At 40.5% G+C, this 24,425-nt stretch overlaps 1 protein-coding gene across 1 annotated transcript; it reads right to left on the bottom strand.

Annotated features, from left to right (window-relative positions):
• LOC124619458 lies at positions 1–22,311 on the bottom strand. The gene is made up of 6 exons (XM_047145857.1): positions 22,199–22,311; positions 6,706–6,816; positions 3,792–3,932; positions 2,145–2,393; positions 1,654–1,764; positions 1–1,462 (listed from the first exon to the last, which is right to left on the bottom strand). Exons 1-6 carry the CDS (start codon positions 22,292–22,294, stop codon positions 743–745), a joined length of 1,428 nt encoding a protein of 475 aa, XP_047001813.1. The 5' UTR covers positions 22,295–22,311; the 3' UTR covers positions 1–742.
• Positions 22,312–24,425: the final 2,114 nt, after the last annotated feature.

Below are 24,425 nucleotides of genomic sequence, written 5' to 3'. Positions count from 1 at the left end.
TAGTTGAGAAATATTTTTGTTTTCATACTAACGGTAATAAACATTAAGTAATACAATTTATATCATACTGTGTTACAATCAATAGAAATTGTAATTTGACTAGATTTTCAAATCTGTGGAACACAGGGCCAGTGTAAATTATTTTCAAGTTTCATTCTTCTTGCTTCTGTGGTAAGGAGAGAGGACAACAAAAGAAAACTTTCATTTTGTTTTGTGTAATGTAGTTTGCAACACAGAAGATACTTTTCATTCTCACAATTCTTGTCTGTTTTCATTATTTCTGCACTTTGTAGCAGGAAACAGAAAGAGTCTCCCCAACACAGTTCCTCTATTATCCAAAGATTGTGACACTCATTGTGTTATCACTACCATTTCTGCACTGTTTTACTTTACTTGTCTCAGACATTTGGATTTCTTCACTCAATGTTTATCATACTACACCTTGCTGTAATGAAATTACTTATTACACTGAACACAATGGCCTGTTCTGTTCTCTACCATGTCTAGAAGGTTTCTTCCTATGCCTTCTAATAGGTGGAGCATGTGATATTTACACTGGTAAAAATGAGAGAGGTTTGTTAACCACAGAGATTTTCTCTCAGAAATATGAGAGAGAGAATACTGTTACTGCACACTTTGCAACAGAAGCACAATAAATATACTAGGAGAAGCGAAGGAGGAGCTGCAGGTTGGGTAGGATTGTGACTGGATACTGGGAAGCCACTTCTCAAACTTAGGCATATCACCTGCTCATACAGCCATTGTTTGCTGCATCCTGTTCAACAAACCTCCTTTCTGGCCACTTACATTGATCAAAATGATCTAAGAAGTTAATCTGTTGACAAGATGGAAAAGTCCGACCACATTTTGGACATTTCAGCACAGTTTTTGGCTCTTCTAGTTCCTCACTGATTGGAGGTTTCTGCTGTTGGCAGAGTTCGAAGTGGTCTAAGAAGTCTATGTGGTGACCGGGTGGGAATACAGCACTACACCCAGGGCAAATTATGTCCATACGAGTTTGTGTTGCTATGCCACCATCTTCATCTTCATCTTCTTGTGTCGAGACTGGGGTACATGATTGTGAAGACCTTCTTGAGTGCCGTTGAACTGAGGGAGGAGAACCACTTCGGTATGGAGTACTTTTCCTTGATGCTCCACTTGCTGCCGTTGGAGAATATGTATGTACAGGGAAAGAAGTAACGGAAGCCAACCCAGAACTGCTGAACCCCAATGTCACAGCACCTTCACCAGATACAACTGAGAAGCTTGTGCATGGAGAATCTTCAGGAAAATTATTTTTAAGTGTTTCAGTTCTTTCACAGCTTTTTTCCCTACTGCCAGAGTCTTCTGTATTTGAATCTTTGACCAGTGCAGATGATGGATTTCTGCTGGCAACTTCGTCACAGGTGAGGTACATATCATCATCTGATGTCATGTAACAACCTCGCGCTATCAAGGAACCCTGCAAAGGAAAACCAAAAGTAATACATCAGTAAGATTACATAACAGTTCATGCAGATGGCAAGAATATAAATTGATACTTATCTACTGACATCTGTTGTTACTTTCTTTACCGTTGCATTCAGTATGACCTTACGCCAAGATTAAATATGTTTATTGAATTAACTAGTGGTTAATATTTTGGATTCTTACCCTTCTTTTGCATGGTTCCACAGGTTTAGGAGCTATTGCTGTCTCCTCTAAAGGAATACAGTGCCCGCAGCTTGGGCACTGGAATGGACTGCGCAAGCGTTCTTCTCTCAACTGTGGTATAAAACAAGGACATTATGAACGTGTATAAAACCACAAAAATGTGGGGTATGGATATATTCATTCAAATAGCTATTGTGATAGTTTTGACAGCATATTTATGCAAATAGTGTAAGCTCTTATCTGAGTTTTGCATATATCTAATGCTTTCATGCAAGTTTTCCTGCAAGTGTAAATTTCTCGTGTGATTAACAACACTGTAGTCTTATCTCATGGAATAATAAGTGTTTACATTTAATACTGCAAGTGTTTTTTAATCTGTAGTTTTGAGGGGAGGGCAATATGTGTGTCTGTACAAGGAAGTAGATAAAGATACTTAATGAATTCCAAGAATAGTAGAACAGCTTTCCCCCGTGTTGGCTGTAAGATCTCACCTTGTGTGAAAGATTCCGTAAGTCCATTTTCAATTCTTCTACACGCTTCTCTGCTTGTTCGCGCTGCTGCAGGGCAGCAATTTTCTCTGCACGCTCTGCTTCCCAGTCATCGCGGTGGACCTGCGCCTGTACCCTCAGAGCAGCTCCTTCTCGTTCTTTCTCATCAAGCTCTTTCCTCAAATGGTGAACCTCTTCTCTCAGCTCCAAATTTTTTTGTCTCAGATTCTCGATTTCACTGCCAGCTGAGTTCTGTTAGAAACACAAAGATTTCCAAGAAAAGTTAGATTTTGGAGTAGAAATAGTACAGACAATGATGGCAGCACTACAAACGTAATATTTTATACATTAGTAATGCTTGCACTAAAAGTGAATTTCAGTGTTAATCAAGGCTTTGATATGCCTCTTCTTTGGAGAGGATACTAACAAAGTAAACCTCCACTCTTAGGTAACTGAAATGTGTGATAAGAAACACAGCTGTTAAGCCATTATTTTTATGTTGGTATGTGATGCTTGAGTTATGTGCCTGATTATATGGTTCAAGTTCTCTTGCCTTAGGTTCTGTTTATCAGCATATTTAAGTGCATAAAATCTCAAATGATGCATGATATACCATCACTCAACAAACTATAATTTAGTGTGAATCTGTTAAGTAAAGTGCAGAAGTACTTAATGAAGAAATAAATATTTGTAAACATCAGTTAAGATATGAGCAAGTGTTTTGTTTATCTATAATAACTTCCATCATGGTCTGTTAGATCAAAGTAACCTACAACTCTAACATCCCACATTTGGATATGACTTGCAGCCCAAAACTAAAGTGTGAAAGAAACCCTAGTATGCAGATAAACCATTATTTGCTGAATATCACCTCTCTCAGGCGAAAGGCTGACAGTGTATGTAGGAAACCTTCCTGGAGTTTATTAAAATAAGATGGATGAAGTCCGAGTATCTGTTGGAAGTACCTGGACGGGTCCATTGTTAGTACATTCACAGTTTGTACTACATGAAATTCTGTGTGGCTACAAACTGTGACATGGTACAAATGCAGCCTTCAGAACGCTCTTCTCGAAAGCACAATATTTAAAATAACACTCCCTTTGAGTGAGTTAAATACTTATCTCTATACTATTAACAAGAAGCTTAGTTAGTTAATTGTGTTTATTTGTTAGAGATTATTCTCAGTACTTCAAAATTCAGTAAATTTTCCAAAAAGCTAGACACAATATTTTAAATGATCATCTGATAAATACAACTACTTAAGCATAAATCTTTGTTTGCTGCCTGGCAAATTTCACATATGAAGGAACAAATACGTGACAGCACTGCCAAATATGATACCACAGTCTTTGTTGATGTATTCTGGTATGAAAATTGGTGGGAGATCAAAACCACATACCAGATTGTATTCAAGCCTGAAAGCTTGCCATTTGTGGCAATATTCTTACCAAGAGCTGTCGAGCACTTTAGCCATTATCTCTCCCCAACTATCTAAGCTCCACGGAAGCTCTTCTGCATATTCAGATGGTTTAGCACCTCCGCTATAGTACTGATTATCAATTACCTTTTAGAGAAACTAATTCTAACAATGCAAGTGGCAAGAAATCCATGGTAATATTAGTAAGTGAATACAAATGACTGGAATCATACCTGTTTGTTCAAGTTCACAGCTGAGTCCTCAGATATCTTATTCATTTGTTCTTGTTGTTCTTTTATGGTTGTCAAAAGTTTGTCTACATACACTTGACGATCGTTATTATATCGCTGCCACCGTTTGTTCACCTGTGTTACCTGTAAAAAATATCTAGTTAAATGGCTACGCAATTTAATGAGAAGTACATGAAACTATTACTAGTGCCCTGGAAACAATGTAGTATTTACCTGCTCCAACATCTGTGCAAATATATTGAATATTACCCCCATCTGTGTGTAACAGAATGCATTTAACCCTTTAAGTGGCACTGATATGTACCACTGGTAAACAACTGGAATTACCATGAATAATTGTTTTTTCTCTTGTTTCAATGGTATGAACCTTTATCACTTCATACATCAGGGCAGACTTAAAAATACGTAATAAATTGATAAAGTTTATTCATTGCTGTTCCCAAAGAGTACGTACTGACATATTTTACTGTAGAGCTAGAAAAAAAAACCTTTTTTCACTTAAAGGGTTAAATATGGTTATGTTGCTATCACACTTTAGTGGTGCAAGTTTTGGAGTCAGTGCACTAAAAATTAATTCAGTAGCTTGTAAGGATTTATATATTTTACTGTATATTGCATGCACAACATATTTCAGAAACCAGACTGCAATTTCAATAGTTGAAGAAAGTGAAAGGTAACAGTAGTTGATAAGGAAGTGAGATAGGATTGAAGTACGTCCCTGATGTTATTCAGTGTACATTCAACAAGCAGGAAAAGAAATCCAAGAGAAATTTAGAAGAGAACTGAAGTTCAGGGAATATCTATTAAAATTTGGAGGTTTGCTGATGATATTTTAATTCTGTCATGGATGACAAAGGACTTTGAAGATCATGTGAAGGAAATGGATAGTTCATTGAAAATGTGTTAAAAGGTGGGTACCAACAAAGGTTAAATAAGGTTAATGAAATGCACTCAAATCCAGTCCATTGAGGGTGAGGGCACTAGATTAGGAAATGAGAGACTAAAAATTGAGTTTTGCTATTGGGGCAGAGAAATAACATGATGTTGACAGAAGGAAGATATAAAATGCAGACTGGCAATAATAAGAAAACCATTTCTGAAAAATGGAAAATTGTTGTTATTGAATACAAATTCAAGTGTTAAGAAATCTTGTCTGAAGATATTTATCTGGAGTGAAACTTGGACAATAAACAGTTCAGACAAGAAGAGAAAAGAAGCTTCTGGAGCAAAAGAAGAATGCTGAAGACTAGATGAGTAAATCAGGATCTAATAACTAGTGAAGAGGTACTACATCAAGCTGGCAAAAAAGTTTATGACGCAAACTGACACAGAGAGAGAGAGAGAGAGAGAGAGAGAGAGAGAGAGAGAGAGAGAGAGAGAGAGGGGGGGGGGGTTAACTGTGGTAAGCAGATTCAAAAGAACACAGATGAAGCCTGCACTGGATAGACTAGCAATGTAAACTGCATCAAAAATGGTTCAAATGGCTCTGACCACTATGGGACTTAACATCTGTGGTCATCAGTGCCCTAGAACTTAGAACTACTTAAACCTAACTAACCTAAGGACATCACACATCCATGCCCGAGGCAGGATTCGAATCTGTGACCGTAGCAATCGCATGGTTCCGAACTGAAGCGCCTAGAACCACTCGGCCACCGCAGCCGGCGAACTGCATCAAAGTAGATATCTGACTGTATATCATAATAACTGCAACTATAATTTGCAATACTGGCCGTGATTCTTGTGTAACATAAGGATGATTAAGGGTGACCCCTCCCTCCTATTGAATGAGAAGTTGCTATGTAATTATTTTATTCTTGTTCCATAGCTAATAAATACCACTCATCTCTATCATTATCATCTTCATTTTTTGATAATCCAACACACAATGTAAAAATATATCAAATGTCAAATACTTGCAATAAAATATTCCTTATTGGTCTTTATGGGCCCCCGAGTGAGATGGTGCAATGGTTAAGACACAGGACTCACATTTTAGAGGAGTGGGGCTTAACGTCCCTCCCACTATGTAAATTTAGATTTTCTGGCATTTCCCTAAAAGGATATCCCCACCCTCCTTCCCTTTCCTTGATCAATCTCAGATAATGTTTCACCTCTTGTGCCCTTGTCAACTACTAAACATACAACCCTAATATTCTTTACAATATGCATGCACAGTCACCATATTCCGCTCTGGATTTCCATATTAGCTAATGTTAGTGTGTTTTGGCACCCTTTATTATTAAGATTCGGTTTGATTAACATTTAAACACTTTTTAGTTACTCATTGTAAAGATGACACATTGCCGAGAGGCACAACGAAAAGATTGTTTCAAAAGGCATAGTGTAATGCTTACAGCAGGTTTATTCCTATGGTAAACGGATTATAGCTCGAGTAAAGTAACAGTTTGGTTATGTATTGGCAAAACGAACAACTGTGTCAACACAATCTTTGTACGTTCTGTTGTTATACTTATGTCACTCATAAAAACAATTTTTCTTCTGTAGTACGATGTTTTCAAGTTTTTAATGCGCTTTGAAGGTCCACCCAAACTCCCTTTGTTCTCACTGCGATTGTATTGCATTAGTCGCCAAAAAGGTACTGGTTGATATCACTGGTCAAAGTTGACGGGCAGTGTAATTGTCTTCGGTGCTATTGACTGCTTACAAGAAGGGGAACAATGCTTATGAATGAATTTCGAATAAGCAATGAAGAGATCCGATTTTTCATTAGAAGCATCATAACTAACGATCTGAAGATGCTACATTAGTCTCATCGATTCTGCAGAAAGCTAAAGTGACACGAGTTGTAACATTAAATGACGGTACACTAAACACGTTGATGAAGTCAAGAATGTAAACAGCCAAGGCCACGTTTATTCGGTGAGCTACTTACGTCCGTTATGATAGCTTGCAACTTCAAATTTTCCTCTTGCATTGACCGATAATTCCTCTTCAGTTCGTCGTATTCTTCGGTCAAAAGGTCGGAACTGCTTTCAGAGGTATTCTGTAACAGACGTAAATATACTTTATGAAGTGGAATTCGATCGAGTACGACAATATTCATTCTATTTTATGATTTAAAAAGAATAAACTTCGTGTTCCACAGTCATATGAAATTTGCGATTTGCTTGACTACGTGAGCAATCATCTTTTGGATGTAGTACCATTTCTTACTTTCCAGCCAAAAAGCTGTCATCAAGCCAGTTTGTTTTTAACACAGTACTTAACCCGGCATGGTCTGTGGGGAGACGTACCGTATGCCGTTGCCTTCTTCGTCCTTTGGCTGACTGACCGACCTACCGACCTAGGCAGTCAGCGGGGGCGGAAAGTACCTAACAGTGCAACATGGGTTCCGTTTTTTTTCACAACAAACATTACTACAGGTGAAAGAAGGGAAAAGTGGTAGATAAAAATCCTATGACTCATCGGGAATCGAACATGATAACTATAGTATTTGTAGTTTGGCAATTTACCACCAAACTACTGAGCAGCAATGAAAATTGAAGAGAATTTCTGCCTGTGCCCGGCAGAGTGACTCCAGATTTATCTGCACAAGGCAGTATTTTATCGCAAGGCAGTTTCATGGCCATGAGGAAATACACTACAACCAGTCATAATTTCATTAAATAAACTATTTTTCTATTATGATTTCTGAATTAGGCCCATCTTCGAAAAGCAGTTTTTTTTTAGTATTTTCCCCTCTTGTCGCTTAAGTGGTAAGTTTCATCATATAACCAAACAAAGTAGCGTATATCACGTACAGGATATGAATTTCTTTTAAAGTAATAGCGAATTACAGAACGTATTTTGTGAACGACAATCACTTGGGAAACGAATTGAGGGCAACATGGCGGACAGAATAGATACCATAAAAAATCCAAGTAGGCCCTGTGGTACTTCGTACAGAAATTGGCTCACGTTTTTGTGTTTATTCGTAACTAATTTAGAAAATGAAAAGTATTACAGTTTTGGAAGTACACAAACAGATCACGTATCCTGTCAGTCACATTTGAGAACTTCATTTTAAAAGTAAGTACAGCTTAGTTGCCTAAATTAAAAAAATGGAGGCTAATAATCCAAACGGGTACTTTTTCGACTGTCAACAATATTTTTACCATGCTTCATTTAGATGTTCAAATCAATTGGAGAAATGATTGAAATTACTTGATGATTGTTACATGAACTTCGATACACTATACTTTGAATCTTTGTCTTGACTTACCGGTGAAAAATTATTACAAACGACTAACCAAAAAATAATTTTCATAATAAATTCCACAGAAAAAATTTACAACTGTAATCCAAAAGTACAAATTTGGTGGAAAGCCCGTTTGACAAAATATTGGAATCATTAAAGGACGTATTATTAAGTACAGATGAACGAAAAGTAGGGAAAGTAAGGTGCTGGATGTGCAGCCCTAATGCTCAAGAAGGATCTCAAGCCTTGTGCGCAGCGGTTAAGAAAGTGAATCACATTCGGGAAAAACTGAGTTTAAATCTCCATTCGGTCATCCAGACGTAGCCTTCTCTAAATCGATAACCAGGATGGTTCCTTTGAGATGTACATTGCCTATTTCCTATCCAGTTCTTGACCTGTTGGAGCTCGCGTTAGTCTAATAACTTCGTTGTTAAATCCTAATCTCTTCGCCTTAAACCTTGCTTGAAAACCGACAGAATGCGCGCCTGCCTTATCCATACTATTACGACAATGTTTATGGATAAGACTAGTACAGACTGGCACGGCAACTCGGGTTAAGTGTTCGTTCTGTTTATCCTAGAACGCGAGACGCCGCGACACGCCTGCCGTGCATACAACGTGACGTCACACGTACATCAGCAGCTAGGGACACGTGCCAGCCTCGCGCCACGTGTCTGCCCCCCACCACTGCCCTGCCTCCCAGCCACGCCTCTTCCGCGAGCTGTGGTCTACTTCCGCATCCTTTTGTTTCCTGCTTTCTGGCTGACTTGCATGGGATGGTCGGGTGCCGGTCGTAGAGGCGGTATGAGCAAATTATTTGCACGATCAGTCAACAAAGCCGTACCGAGGTAATACTGCGCCCTTGGCAGAAACCCCAAAGCTGTCTCCCTTCTCCACAAAACTACCTTCCTGCGATTATTCTACGCAAATTTTATAATCTGCTGTGCAGGACTTGCCCGTGGGCGTGATGCGACCCCTGCCAGGCAGATAGGGAACGTATCTACATCTACATGGATACTATGCAAATCACATTTAAGGGCCTGGCAGAGGGTTCATCGAACCACCTTCACAATTCTCTATTATTCCAATCTCGTATAGCGCGCGGAAAGAATGAACACCTATATCTTTTCGTATGAGATCTGATTTCCCTTATTTTATGGTGGTGATCGTTTCTCCCTATGTAGGGCGGTTTCAACAAAATATTTTCGCATTCGGAGGAGAAAGTTCCTGATTGGAATTTCGTGAGAAGATTCCGTAGCAACGAGAAACGCCTTTCTTCTAATGATTTCCAGCCCAAATCCTGCATCATTCCTGTGATATTCTCTCCCATATTTCGCGATAATACAAAACGTGCTGCCTTTCTTTAACTTTTTCGATGTACTCCGTCAGTCCTAGCTGGTAAGGATCCCACACTGCGCAGCAGTATTCTAAAAGAGGACGGACAATCATAGTGTAGGCAGTCTCCTTAGTAGGTCTTAATTTTTCTAAGTGTCCTGCCAATAAAACGCAGCCTTTGGTTAGCCTTCCCCACAACATTTTCTGTGTGTTCTTTCCAATTTAAGATGTCCGTAATTGTAATATTTAGGTATTTAGTTGAATTTACGGCTTTTAGATTAGACTGATTTATCGTGTAACCGAAGTTTAACCAGTTCCTTTTAGCACTCATGGGGATGACCTTACACTTCTCGATATTTAGGGTCAACTGCCACTTTTCGCACCATTCCGATATTTCTTCTAAATCGTTTTGCTGTTTGTTTTGATCTTCTGATGACTTTATTAGTCGATAAACGACAGCGTCATCTGCAAACAACCGAAGACGGCTGCTCAGATTGTCTCCCAAATCGTTTCTATAGATAAGTAACAGCAAAGGGCCTATAACACTACCTTCGGGAACGCCTGAAATCGTTTCTGTTTTACTCGCTAACTTTCCGTCAATTACTACGAACTGTGACCTCTCAGAGGAAATCGCAAATCCAGTCACATAACTGAGACGATATTCCATAAGCACGCAATTTCACTACGAGCCGCTTGTGTGGTACAGTGTCGAAAGCCTTCCGGAAATCCAGGAATACGGAATCGATCTGAAATCCCTTGTCAATAGCACTCAGCACTTCAAGTGCATAAAGAGCTAGTTGTGTTTCACAGGAACGATGTTTTCAAAACTCATGTTGACTGTGTGTCAATAGACCGTTTCCTTCGGGGTAATTCATAATGTTCGAACACAATATATGTTCTAAAATCCAGCTGCATATCGACGTTAACGATACGGGCGTGTAATTTAGTGGATTACTCCTACTACCTTTCTTGAATATTGGTGTGACCTGTGCAACTTTCCAGTCTTTGGGTACGGATCTTTCGTCGAGCGAACGGTTGTATATGATTGTTAAGTATGGAGTAATGCATCAGCATACTCGGAAAGGAACCTAGTTGGTATACAGTCTGGACTAGAAGACTTGCTTTTATTAAGTGATTTGAGTTGCTTCACTTCTCCGAGGATATTTACTTCTACGTTACTCATGTTGGCAGCTGTTGCACGAATTCTGAAATATTTACTTCCACTTCTTTTGTGAAGGCATTTCGAAAGGCTGTGTTTATTAACTCTGCTTTGACAGCACTGTCTTCGATAGTATCTCCATTGCTATCGTGCAGAGAAGGCATTGATTATTTCTTGCCGCTGAAGTACTTCACATAAGACTAGATTCTCTTTGGATTTTCTGCGAGGTTTGGAGACAAAGTTTGGTTGTGGAAACTGTTATAAGCATATCGCATTGAACTCCGCGCTAAGTTTCGAGCTTCTGTAAAGGATCGCCAATCTTGGGGATTTTGCGTCTGTTTAAATTTGGCATGTTTGTTTCGTTGTTTCTGCAACAGTGTTCTAACACGTTTTGTGTACCAAGGAGGATCAGCTCTGTCGTTTGTTAATTTATTTGGTACAAATATCTCGATTGCTGCCGATACTATTTCTCTGAATTTAAGCCTCATCTGGTCGACACTTATATTATTAATTTGGAGTGAGTGGAGATTCTCTCTCAGGAAGGCGTCAAGTGAATATTTATCTGCTTTTTTGAATAGGTAAAAGCGACCGCAGGAAAGAAAGACTGTTTACGAAATAACTGGAGGGAGAGGGATACGTGAGTTATCCTACCCTATGTGTTCATATTTTCTGCGCCGGCCGGAGTGGCCGAGCGGTTCTAGGCGCTACAGTCTGGAACCGCGCGACCGCTACGGTCGCAGGTTCGAATCCTGCCTCGGGCATGGATGTATATGATGCCTTTAGGTTAGTTAGGATTAAGTAGTTCTAAGTTCTAGGGGACTGATGACCTCAGAAGTTAAGTCCCATAGTGCTCAGAGCCATTTCAACCATTTCATATTTTCTGCCAGTGAGCCTTTCCCTCGACCCGCGACAGTAAACGCAAGCTGTTGTCACAGTCATTTCTACAGCGACGTTTCGTCACGTACAAGTAACATCCTAAAGAAACGACAGCCACTTAACAGATGTTTATCACTGACATGGTTTATGTTGCAGCAGAGCGTTTGGTTCAAACAGCTGCCGCCTACACACCTCGCTCATGTACAGCCACGGATTCCTGCTGCGACTTTGCTACAATATTGTAAGCTGTCAGAGGTCGGCGAGCGGGTTTTCATGCAAATGTGCTATTTTACGGAAAGTTTTCGATTTCTAGCGGCTGAGATCGGAGCAAAGCAAGCAGAAAAGGTCGAAGGGATATGAATGGCTCTGAGCACTATGGGACTCAACTTCTGTGGTCATAAGTCCCCTAGAACTTAGAACTACTTAAACCTAACTAACCTAAGGACAGCACACAACACCCAGCCATCACGAGGCAGAGAAAATCCCTGACCCCGCCGGGAATCGAACCCGGGAACCCGGGCGTGGGAAGCGAGAACGCTACCGCACGACCACGAGATGCGGGCGAAGGGATATGAAATTTACTTGCCCCTCCAGCCGGTACTTTTGCTTCTTCTGTTAACATTAAGTGGGAATTCTCGTTTTTGTTTACCGCAGATTAAACCACGGCGTCCCGAAATTCCATTGATGAACAAAGGAAGATAGCTACCTGGACTGAGGTGTTTCAGCCGCGCGGAGTGGCCGTGCGGTTTGAGGCGCCATGTCACAGATTGCGCGATCCCTCCCGCCGGAGGTTCGAGTCCTCCCTCGGGCATGGGTGCGTGTGCGTTGTTCTTAGCATAAGTTAAAGGGACCGAAGACCTCAGTAGTTTGGTCCCTTAGGAACTCTCACGCATTTGAACATTTGAGTTCTTTCAGTCTCAAAGCATTGTACAAGAAAAATGCAAGACCTGGACTGATGGGGTGCACCATCGCGCCTGACAATAAACATCAGTTTAATGCTAACATATTTTTGCCTCACTCTGTTCGACGGGAGTGGGCAGTGGTGTTTATAGAGCGCTAGACGGTGAACGCCCGTATAACCAAACGTACGTCCTGCTATACGTCATCGGCTGTATTGCTCAAGCATCTACATCTACATCTATACTTCGCGAGCCACCTTACGGTGTGTGGCGGAGGGTACTTATTGTACCACTATCTGATCCCCCCTTCCCTGTTCCATTCACGAATTGTGCGTGGGAAGAACGACTGCTTGTAAGTCTCCGTATTTGCTCTAATTTCTCGGATCTTTTCGTTGTGATCATTACGCGAGATATATGTGGGCGGTAGTAATATGTTGCCCATCTCTTCCCGGAATGTGCTCTCTCGTAATTTCGATAATAAACCTCTCCGTATTGCGTAACGCCTTTCTTGAAGTGTCCGCCACTGGAGCTTGTTCAGCATCTCCGTAACGCTCTCGCGCTGACTAAATGTCCCCATGACGAATCGCGCTGCTTTTCGCTGGATCATGTCTATCTCTTCTATTAATCCAACCTGGTAAGGGTCCCATACTGATGAGCAATACTCAAGAATCGGACGAACAAGCGTTTTGTAAGCTACTTCTTTCGTCGATGAGTCACATTTTCTTAGAATTCTTCCTATGAATCTCAACCTGGCGCCTGCTTTTCCCACTATTTGTTTTATGTGATCATTCCACTTCAGATCGCTCCGGATAGTAACTCCTAAGTATTTTACGGTCGTTACCGCTTCCAATGATTTACCACCTATGGCATAATCGTACTGGAATGGATTTCTGCCCCTATGTATGCGCATTATATTACATTTATCTACGTTTAGGGAAAGCTGCCAGCTGTCGCACCATGCATTAATCCTCTGCAGGTCCTCCTGGAGTACGTACGAGTCTTCTGATGTTGCTACTTTCTTGTAGACAACCGTGTCATCTGCAAATAGCCTCACGGAGCTACCGATGTTGTCAACTAAGTCATTTATGTATATTGTAAACAATAAAGGTCCTATCACGCTTCCCTGCGGTACTCCCGAAATTACCTCTACATCTGCAGATTTTGAACCGTTAAGAATGACATGTTGTGTTCTTTCTTCTAGGAAATCCTGACTCCAATCACAAACCTGCTGCATCTGGTCTCTTAAGACAACTGAAAGTAGGCCTTATTTGTGTGTTAAGTTTTTGTTGTTGTTCTAGTGCGAATGAAACTGACACGTGCTGAAGCATTGAAAATCCTAATATTCTTTGCTAATAACTTAGCTAAACGTTTGATCCACGTAATTCTTGTATCCAGTTTCACTGGATATTAGTTTTCTTCCGGACGTTGTGATACTTTTATATGGGTGTTTGTGGCAATGAGCGGAATGCTGAGCTAGGGTGAATAGTTGGACTATCTCACACACAAGTGATCTCCCTTGTATGATTGTCATTGTCAACACCGATCTGGGTCGCATGGTGCAGTATTACTAACGATCAACCGACTATGTATGCCACTCCGATAACTGAATGTAGTAGTGTACTTCTCGGCAGACTCGTGCTGGCACTACAGGAAAATTTGCCCTTAGCAGTTCGCCACTTCACGTAGTACTCGCTTGATGTACGCCTGTTTCTGGACAGTTCATTACCAACACTGTGAATTTGTCTGATCGAGCTGTAAGGCTAGTCGAATCGTATTCGTCCGGCCGACTGGTCGGCGGAGTAAGGATCATGACGGATACAGGCTGTGGCAAGTCCCAATTTCACGCACCCAACTCTGCAGACTGATGAACGTATTCCAGGGAAATGGGATTGGTCGACGTACTCTGTTTAGTTAGGCGACCGTTGCTGCTGGTTTCAGATCGTATTTCATATATAATTAACTATTTCGGATACAGAAACGCTTATAATTTTAAGAGTGAAAATAAGTCACCGTGAAATTCGCAGGACATGAAGTATATTACCGCGACGTGTAAACTTTTGTCGAAAGTGGCGGAAGACACGAGTGTGGAAGACAATTTTTTTTCCTGGCGTTATCCCTTATCCTCACCGGGTCGACATCTTATTCTGAATTTAGTGGTTCAAGGTGGCCAGATTCCCTTCCCGTCGCCGCCCCTACGGAAGGAACGCACATTATACGGCACTTGTCTAAGCTGATTGCACACTTCTGTGCCAAGAAATACGATTGAAACTGGAGAAATAATAACTTAGCTTTCCAAATACGACTAAAGTAGTTCATAATACATACTCAAAGTCAAGCAAGCATGTATGAGATAAACGTGGTGCCCTTCAGAAATATTACGTAGGCCAAAAGCGTCGATCTTTTGAAGTTCGCTTTACTAAACTTTGCAATTTAGATAGTAATAAAACAGCTTTTGGTTCTCATTGCGAAAAGAAAGAAAAAGAAAGTTTGCACAGTGTAGGAGGTACAGATGAACATGTTGATACCTGTCATCAAATTCCTAAAGCATAATTAGGAGGCATAGCTCCACATCTTGATGTCTGTCATCAGGTTCATAAAGGATGTCTTTGAAGCTTGAAATTTCTTGTAATTTTAAAAGGCATCTTGTCATGGTCTGCGCGGCTCCCCCCGTCGGAGGTTCGAGTCCTCCCTCAGGTGTGTGTGTCATCCTTAGCGTAAGTTAGGTTAAGTTCGATTAAGTAGTGTGTAAGCTTAGGGACCGATGACCTCGGCAGTTTGGTCCCATAAGACAAAAAAAAAAAAACTCGTTAGATGAACAAAGCGATTTCCGTATCTATGTCTTTTTCAAGGACCTTTCTGATCTGTTACAAGGCCTTACCTCCCTGTTCTTGCCTTTTTTCTTCATTGGGGTCTTTTTCCTGTTTCATACTGGCTGTTAAGTCTACACTACAGACCACCAGATAATAGTTTACTAGTCGCATCGTCTATCCTAATCCTAGTGTACATCTAGCTTATCTACACAAGTAGTTAAGAATGTTTTTTTTACTAGTTATGACTTTGCGAAGGCTTTTCTGATAATAAATTTTACAATGTGAATATTCTTAATATCTTTGATCTTTCAAAGTCACCAGCGTTATATCATTACATAGTCAAATCTAGACTTCAGTTCCAACATAGTGCAGTTAACGAATTACTATGTAAAGCCGCTTTTACAGTGGAGCGGACGTACTAATAAATAGATTTCTCTTTTATGTAATCGGTATAAAAAACTAGGCGCGCATGTGCAAGAGGCATTCGGTTTTGTTTGGTTGGCTTTCGCATTTCTTCGCTGATTGTTTCGCTAGTTGTCAGCTTTTCAGCGAACCATCAAGGAAAATTTGCTTTCTCTCCGCTTCGGTGTTAGCAACAAAAACCTATCGTCTGCTCTCTTTCACTTTTGTCGTTGTTGACATGAGCTGCGTGAACGATTGGGTAGTCCGAAGAGAATGTAACGCTGCTGATATAATAATATAGATATCATTCGTGCTTCCTAGAAAATTGCGGAAGCACTCAAAAAGATCTTGCAAGGGGCGTGAGAAAGACAAATTCATTGGATGCTTGCATAATGTAACATATTTTCGATGATGTGAAATTAGAAGAAGTTAATAAAGATCTTTAATTGTCCTTTGCTCTTAATATGTTGTGCTTTAAATACCTGCACCAAACGGGGAAATTAATGTGAGAAAAGCACAAATGACATTGCGAAAAAGTTTAAGTTGTGAACCTGAGTGTAACCATATCTATTTCCAGTTGTCGCGGATGAGAAGGAACCTCTGAAAATTGTCTACACTAGCTTTGAATTTCTTATGATGAAACTGGTTAAAGTTTGAAGAGATTTCGGGATTGCAACGGTCGTTGTAAACTTCACGATATTTTGAATGGACACCTGCCAGTCATCTTCAGCGAAGACCGGCTGCAGTCCCAAAATCTCTTCGAACACTTAATTCGCAGGGACGATATTAAATGTCACATTTCTGTAACTTTTGTCGATTTCTGTCTGATACTTTTTCAACGAAAATAAGTAGGGAGTCTGTAGATGCAGTCAAAAACGTTCTTGCTTTAAATAGTTAAAGATCTGGTGCTCGTCAGCGTATTCTGCACGGCGACCCCTCTTTCACAGCGTCAGAGGTATGGAACCCTTATAGGGTCACGGTCTGTGTCTCCGACTTTTAAAAATCTTTTTTCTCAGGAATGGGTATACGTACCTAGTTGAAATTTTTGCCACATGCCAAGGGCTACAGTCCCTTGGCGGTGTAAAAAAACTGAAGCTTCTAATTCAGTTCAATCAAAAGGACGCCCATTTATGTCAGGTATTTTGATATCTTGCCAACCGGGCGCGAAACGGAAACCACTGTGAAAACCCGATGAAGCTTTCCACGGGATATGTTGGGCTGTGTCTCTAGTATGCGTATCGAGCGCATCAACATCGCTCCTTTTCAGTTCTGAGCGTGCTCGCCGTGAGCTTTCGCCCGATTTCATGCAGTAAGCATAACCTAACTGTCACGCATTTCCTTCTTACTGACAATTCTCGGCAGCACATTGTAGGGGCAACGAAGACGCACCTGCAGGGATTTCGATAGGAAGTCTTTGATCGCCAACCATAGAGCCCGGACGCGGCTCCCTCTGATTTTTATCTCTGTTCACATGACCCTGGCTACGATGAAAACAGTTTGCCACAGGCAACGAGCTGCAGACCAGCGTAGAGAAATGGCAGAAAGCAAAGACGGCTGTCTTCTATGACGAGCACTACGATAACATTTTTGATTTTCACATTGGTTTCCGTTTCGCGCGCTATCGGACCTAACTTTTTGGATAGCCCTCGTAGACAAAGGCAAAAATTGTCGAAATTCTCGATTCTCAGGAAGGATGAACTATATGTATACATAATTAAGTTTGTACGAACACTGTGCTCGAGTCCTGCTCGCACTTATTCGGATCTTTTTTTAACCAGGTTAACTGACGAATTGGTAATAAGTAGGAACACGAAAAAAATCTTTTTACTTTATGGCCTAATTCGGTGTTATTTCGTGCCAAATATGGTGTTATTCTTTACCAATTACTCTATTTTTGTCAGTTTCGGTGCTATTTATTGCCATACAGTGCTATTTTTTGTCTGATTCGTTTTTCGCCAGTTTCACTATTTTTTGCCAGTTTCTATTTTTCTCTTTTCCGTGTTATTTTTTTACCGAATTTGGCGTTATTTTTTGCTAAATTAGGTTCATTTTGGAGCTGTTTTTTGCTATTTTATGTATTACTATTTTGTCAGATTTTGTGTTACTTTTTTGCTAAATTCGGTTTTACTTTTTTGCCTAGTTAAGTATTTATTTTGTTAATGTCGCTGTTATGTTTTGCCAGTTACCATGATTTTTTTTCATTTTAGTGTTATTTTTTGCCGATGTCCGCAGCTCGTGGTCTTGCGGTAGCGTTCTCGCTTCCCGCGCACGGGGTCCCGGGTTAGATTCTCAGCGGGGTCAGGGATTTTTCCTGTCTCGTGATGAATGGGTGTTGTGTCGTCTTCATCATCATCATTCATCCCCATTCCGGTCGGAGGAAGGCAATGGCAAACCACCTCCACTAGGACCTTGCCTAGAACAGCGATGTGGGTCTCCCCCATCGTCCCCTACGCCCCTCTGAGTATGGGACATCATCATCATTTTCGTCGATTTCGGTGTTATTTTAACTATGGAGATGATTTTTTGACATATCCGGCGTTATTGGTTTGTCGAACACGGTGCTGTTTTTGCAAATTCGGTGTCATTTTTTGCCAGTTCGGTGCTGTTTTTAGCAAATGCATTTCAACATTCAACGGATATTGGTAAGCCGTTGTCCTCAGATTTATAACATTTTTATACCATAAAATGACAGTATTTAATAGAAATCGGCGATTTCACATTATTTCACTAAAAAAGCGCCAATTTCGTGTTATATTTCGCGTTATTTTTCGCGTCATCCTTTTCGCGAAATTTTCCTGTAACTAGCAATGAGTCGAAACAGGTAATGAGCAATACCACTTGTGTAACTTTACACAGAAATATGTAGTTAAAAAAGAATCTTAGTGATTTGTCTTATAGGTGCTTTCACACTGCCGTAAAGCACTGTCCAGCTCTAAGGCAGTCGGTGGCAGTGTGACGCTACCGGAAGAGGAAGTGTTTTAAGGTCGGCAGAGGAAAGAACCGCTCAGCGCGGAAACATCGCCCACGGCACGGGGGCCGGGGACTACCTCGAATCTTTCCGCCACGCTTTTCCTGCTGCCCACCAAAGAGCTGTATATCTTAACGCTTGTTGGCACAACTGCCGTTAACAGTATTCAGCAATTACAGTGAACGCACGTTTAGGAAGTGACACGGCGTGCTAGACCACGATCCTATCCGCAGGGGGACAAGCTACACTCACTCGATGTTTACGGGGAAGTAGGGGGAAATAATTCATAGTGAAAGCATTTTTGAAGCTTAACCTACGAAAATTTGTAATTGACTTCTCGGCTAGAAATAAAATAGTGTGTGTTAGGGAACGAAAGTTTTTATTGAAATGTCACCACAAAAAGTGAAACGACAGTTTTTTAAGCATCCGATTCGAGCACCCAGAATTGCTTTATGGTCAAAGTGCATTCGGCAAACACTATGCTTTTGTGGCCTTAATTAGCGTGAAAAGTTTAGAAGGTGTTGGTTGCGATTTTTGAACTAAATCAACGAAAGCTATTTGAGTCACCACGAAATCGGCACTGTTAATTGCTTAGAAAAAGAAATAGATCTTCCATAAGTTAATTTTTCAGTAGGCCTAATATCCATACATGTTAGACAAATAAATGAATATTTGTGTGTAATTTCCACATCTCTTCCTAAACCACTTGATCGATTTCAACCAAACTGGATACACGTATTCCTTAGTGTCTCGCAATAATCGCTGTCGGAGTAAGAACCATATACATGTCATAGTTAAGGTGATGACGTCATAAACACTGCGATGTGTGAAAAATGCCGCATCGTTCATGAAGTTTTAATGCCTTTATTTTTTATTACTAAGACACTCCTAAAATCGAGTCATCTTACGGAAATCCCTAACATCAGGCAGCGCTTTTGACAGCTTTCAACTGCGACGCCGTAGGCGAATACAATATCCGCCTACGGAGCTATGAAGAGGCGTTTTCAGGGAGACATATACAAAATCGCGTTTTAGACTTACGAAGCAGGTACGGCCACCGTACTAGAAATATTGTTTATAATCAGGTTCTGAGTTAAATAAACATTACAGAGAATTTTTATTTTGCGTACTATGGTTCTTAATTTGGATACTGTACTTATACATTTGTACATTATGCATAGTTCTTTGTACGACTAATTCATAATTTCAGATGCGTTTTCACGACTATAAGGAAATGAAATTTTATTGATATTACACTACATACACAGTTCATTTTTTGTATTTGTTTCTAATAGAATATTAGTAAAATAAATGCCAGGCACTAACAGTTACTGATGACAAAACGTTTGAATGCGAGTCTGTGTACAGGAATATCAATTTGAGATGAGCAGGTACAATGTTTCTAGATTGTTGATTTGTACATGTACCATATCCGTAAGAATAAATAAATTCAATTAAACTTTTAAAAATGTGCAAATCTTATACGAAGAATTGCATTATTAAATTTGAATACCCGGTTTACAGCTTAGTTTGCGTAGACTAGTGTGTAGATTTTCACAATATACAAATTCGTTTCAAGAAAAAAAAATTGTCTGTGCACACCCACACAGTCTACACGAACGAAGCACCGAGCGCTAAGCTAATTAAAGACAAAAGGAAAATAATTATAAACGCCAGCACGGCACAAAGTCTTTCGTAAATCTGAAAAGAAGGAAAAAGAACTGAACCTTTCCTTATTGACGAAAGAGCTGTTCGTAGTCCATAGGAAAAAGCAAAATGCTCTTATCGATCTTCTGATTGAAGTAACTCTTCAGTTTTGATATGACATTAAGGAAATATAGCTGAATGATGCGCGCAATATCGGGGCTATCTTGGTTTGACATTTTACAGAAACATTTCGTGGAAATGCCGATGTATTTTGTAACTCTGGCTATTTCAGAAACTGTTGATGGGGAACGCAACCGGCTGCAAATACTTTTAAAAAAGGCGCTAACTATGCAACATTTCTCATACGGCGTAGGGCCGGACGACTCATGACACAGTTAATAGTTGAATTGTATAATATTTAGAACCATAGTTTAACTTGTTCGCTGACAATTAACAGAATAATTTACTTATTTCTGAAAATCAACAAACTTGAATACAAAGGAAAGGTTCGAAAAGTCGTTCCTCCGTTCGTCTACATTTATATGCATTCTTTTTTAGAATAATTTATGGCTAGTACTGCAGTGATAGTTGTGGTGTGACAAGGTCGATTCTCTCTACCTGCTCCTGCATTACCTTCGTAAAACTAAATTATTGTTCCGTCTTTAATGACCCGCGAAACCAGGAAATGAAAATTGTGACTATTGCGGAACAAACGCTTACCAACTTTTCTATGACAACTAATGAACACTTGTACTTAGTTTGAAAAAACGTAACTTCGACTGAGTATAAAGAACCGTAATAGAATACTGTGATTCAAATGACAAGACTAGTCATTGTACGGTGTACTGTATAAGAAGACTTTAGTGACAGTTATTAACGGAATATGCAAGACTACTGAACAATTGTGTAGGCACTAGTGACAGTACATATCCAGTATATGACTTTTCTTATCTGTTGTTTGAAAGTGTTCTTCGAGATGCAATTGAGAAAGGGACGGCAGAGAATTTTGAAGCGTATCTGAAACACTGAATTTAAATTACGAAGCTGGTTGTGGGAACACTAAATTACTGATTTACCCATTTTTCACGCCGTGGTGCTTAAACGCTTCGAAGCAGCAGCCACATAGCCACTGATGATTCCTTTGTATTTTTAATTTCGCGTACTTGTTTTGAGAACTTGCAACTCGATTTTTTTAGCAGGTTTACGCTATCACCTGTAAATTAATAAGGTAGTTGCAATTTAAATGACCGGTATGTGGAAATTTTATTGCACGGTAAGTTTTCTGTTCACGCCTGTCATCTACGTGCTGGCTACAGTATTCACAGACTAGACTCCAGTCACTAGAGGGATAGGGCTCACACACTGCATAATCTTCCCCACCCCTCCCTCCCTCTCCATCCCCACCACTCACACCCCCTTCCACCAGGCCTATGAAAACGACGGCAAAAAAAGTCCTTGGGTCTATGTTTTAAAAAATTTACGTACTAGGATGCCTTAATCACGTATTTGTGTGTATCTTGCAATGTGAGCATTGTATCGAATTGTATCTTCGGAAATAACAACAAAGTCGTCTCTGAAGGAGGAACATTAAATAATGCTGAAGATCCTATCGATGTGTAAGAATGTCAAGCAATGTACATACTTAACAACTGTTTGAAATATTACCGTACCTATACTAAATGAAATCTGAGGCCAAGAATTCGTCACTGTATCGACAACAGAAAACGGTTAGCACAATACAAACTGTATGTGCATTTAGTGCCATTTTCGACTCTGATCCAAATTACTCTGACGTTTGATGACAAACGATTCTATGTACCACACGATTTATTTGAACATTGTTGACCATTTGAGAAATTTCTGAGATGGAAAGCTAATGCAGCCACTCGGATATTCACTTTAAGAAACGACACTTCGACACACCATTTGAAATTAAGTAACTGTCCACTACAGTTAAAGACACAGTCGAGAGGACAGTGAAAAAAAAAAGTTTTATAAAATGTTCACTCGTAGAAATAACATAACATTGCCGACTGCTGCTCTGAAGACTGATGCATCATGACGCCATGTGCGACCACATGACGCAGCTCACCTTCGATTTGTTGACGCGCCTTTGCGACAGTGACTGCGCGATCTCCGCTTTCCTCCGTTGCGCCGCTGCCATTCCACGACTCAACGTCACCTTCATGGCAGCACGTGCTGCAAGCTACTGACAAGGAACCTCCCGAGCACCCAGATAGCCTATTGGGTGGTATGGTGGGGGTTGTCGGTGAGGGTGGGGGGGGAGGGGAGGGGGAGGGGGAGCGGTGTCCGGCAGCCAGCCGAATAGCGGCGATCTCTGGCGACGACAGTTTCAGCCGTAGCGATCTCAAGCTCGCCAGTTGCCGGGGAGTTACCGCAGCGGGAGGAAGCTTTGCAGTGCTGGCGGCTAGCACGCGCCAGAGTCAGCTGATCGCGTTGCGAGAGGCAGAGGACACCGTCGCCTAGTATTGTCATTTACCTGTGTGCCTTCGACGCTGTATTCAGAGATCGAGCGCTACGTGCATTCACATTGGAAGCTAACTACTGCAGCTTCACCTGCAAATAATTGCGGACAGTTTAAACAACATTATCTTTTCGATGAGTCTGCGAACCTCTACAAGTTTCGCTCGCGATGGTATTATTGTCAAACTTGCTGAATTTTATCGAGGGAATGGATGGTCTAAAGAGTCTGCGTAGTCGAGATACATATGCCATTCATGTGTAAATCTCCGAATTATACTGCCAAGAATTCTCTTTACCAAGACCGCTACAGATATTAACGGTCCGCATCTCGTGGTCGTGCGGTAGCTTTCTCGCTTCCGACACCCAGGTTCCCGGGTTCGATTCCCGGCGGGGTCAGGGATTTTCTCTGCCCCGTGATGACTGGGTGTTGTGTGCTGTCCTTCGGTTAGTTAGGTTTAAGTAGTTCTAAGTTCTAGGAGACTGATGACCATAGATGTTAAGTCCCATAGTGCTCAGAGCCATTTGAACCATTTTTTTAGTTATTAACGCTCTGCTTTTCAGCTTTTGTCGCTAATCAATATATTCCATGTTTTTTTATGTGTGTGTATGTGTGCTTATTTTCTTTTATTGTGAATGGGAATTTAAACCGGCCAACTTTTGTATTTTGGTGAGTTGAAGAATACAAGCAAACAAGCAGCAAAGAACATGCAAGGTTATAGATTTATTAAAAATTATCATATGCTCGATGGGCTGGCTCTCTAATTTTTGTAGGAGATGGCTACGATAGCCTAATCACTGCCTAGCTTTAGTCGGGTATCTTATGAACGAGCACTTTTAATCGATGTTTGCTATCAGGTATGCTTTTATCAATTTTCATAGGTTGACAAGTGCGCCGCGCGGGATTAGCCGAGCGGTCTGAGGCGCTGCAGTCATGGATTGTGCGGCTGGTCCCGGCAGAGGTTCGAGTCCTCCCTCGGGCATGGGTGTGTGTGTTTGTCCTTAGGATAATTTAGGTTAAGTAGTGTGTAAGCTTAGGGACTGATGACCTCAGCTGTTAAGTCCCATAATAACCACGGTGTGGCGTATACTCGTAACTCTACACTATTTTTCATTGTATGTATTTGCATCCTATATTAAAATATGAGAGAATATTCAGGTTTTTGGACGAGATATAAGGTTACTATTGCACGAAGTGAAGACGGACCGGGGTTCCGTGTTAGTGCCGTGATATAAAAGCCACAATATTTCTGTCATCATGCCAAAGTTATTTTGAAATCTTAATTCGATCTGATTTCAAGAGACTCAGTTGGTTACAAACTTAGTATGGTTTGTGTCTCCGGATGTTTTCGAGTACTGACTACTAACGGCTTAGAAATGTATACTTTCAAACAAAACAAAAAATCACTCTGTAATGTTCTCTGCCTTCTTTCCTTCTCATCCGCCAGTATTTTGTAAAATTTCTATGTCTATTTTGATTACATATGTGTTCCGAAAGGTGGTCTGTATTTGCTTATGGATGTAATTTATTCATTTTAATTGATTCCGTTGTGGGTTCTTAGTAAAACATGGCTATTGTAACACTAAAAAGTTTCGTTTAGTTATACAACATATTTTATTAACTATATTCGATATTTATCACAATATTTTTATTTTCTAGTTATTACTCAACGCGTTTCGGAGCTACAACTCCATTTTGAAGTACTGTATGCACTCACGGGTGTTACTTCTGCTTCATTTATTTATCTAATAGTAACAGAACAATATAGTAGTTTCTTTCACGAGAAAATCTGTTTCATACGGGAGTAATGGCCACACAGCATTCGTCTTCTGTTTTG

Source organism: Schistocerca americana, chromosome 6 (genome assembly GCF_021461395.2).
Source record: "Schistocerca americana isolate TAMUIC-IGC-003095 chromosome 6, iqSchAmer2.1, whole genome shotgun sequence".
Taxonomy (NCBI): domain Eukaryota; kingdom Metazoa; phylum Arthropoda; class Insecta; order Orthoptera; family Acrididae; genus Schistocerca; species Schistocerca americana.
This window is presented reverse-complemented; position numbering and strand designations above follow the sequence as displayed.

What these genes read in the sequence shown, in the direction of transcription:
- LOC124619458 (XM_047145857.1), bottom strand. Translation starts at nt 22,294, where the DNA reads ATGAAGGTGACGTTGAGTCGTGGAATGGCAGCGGCGCAACGGAGGAAA. An exon ending in TACGGAATCTTTCACACAAG is followed by an intron (nt 1,765 to 2,144) that starts GTGAGATCTTAC and finishes TTTATACCACAG; the next exon opens with TTGAGAGAAGAACGCTTGCG. An exon ending in TGGAACCATGCAAAAGAAGG is followed by an intron (nt 1,463 to 1,653) that starts GTAAGAATCCAA and finishes TTTCCTTTGCAG; the next exon opens with GGTTCCTTGATAGCGCGAGG.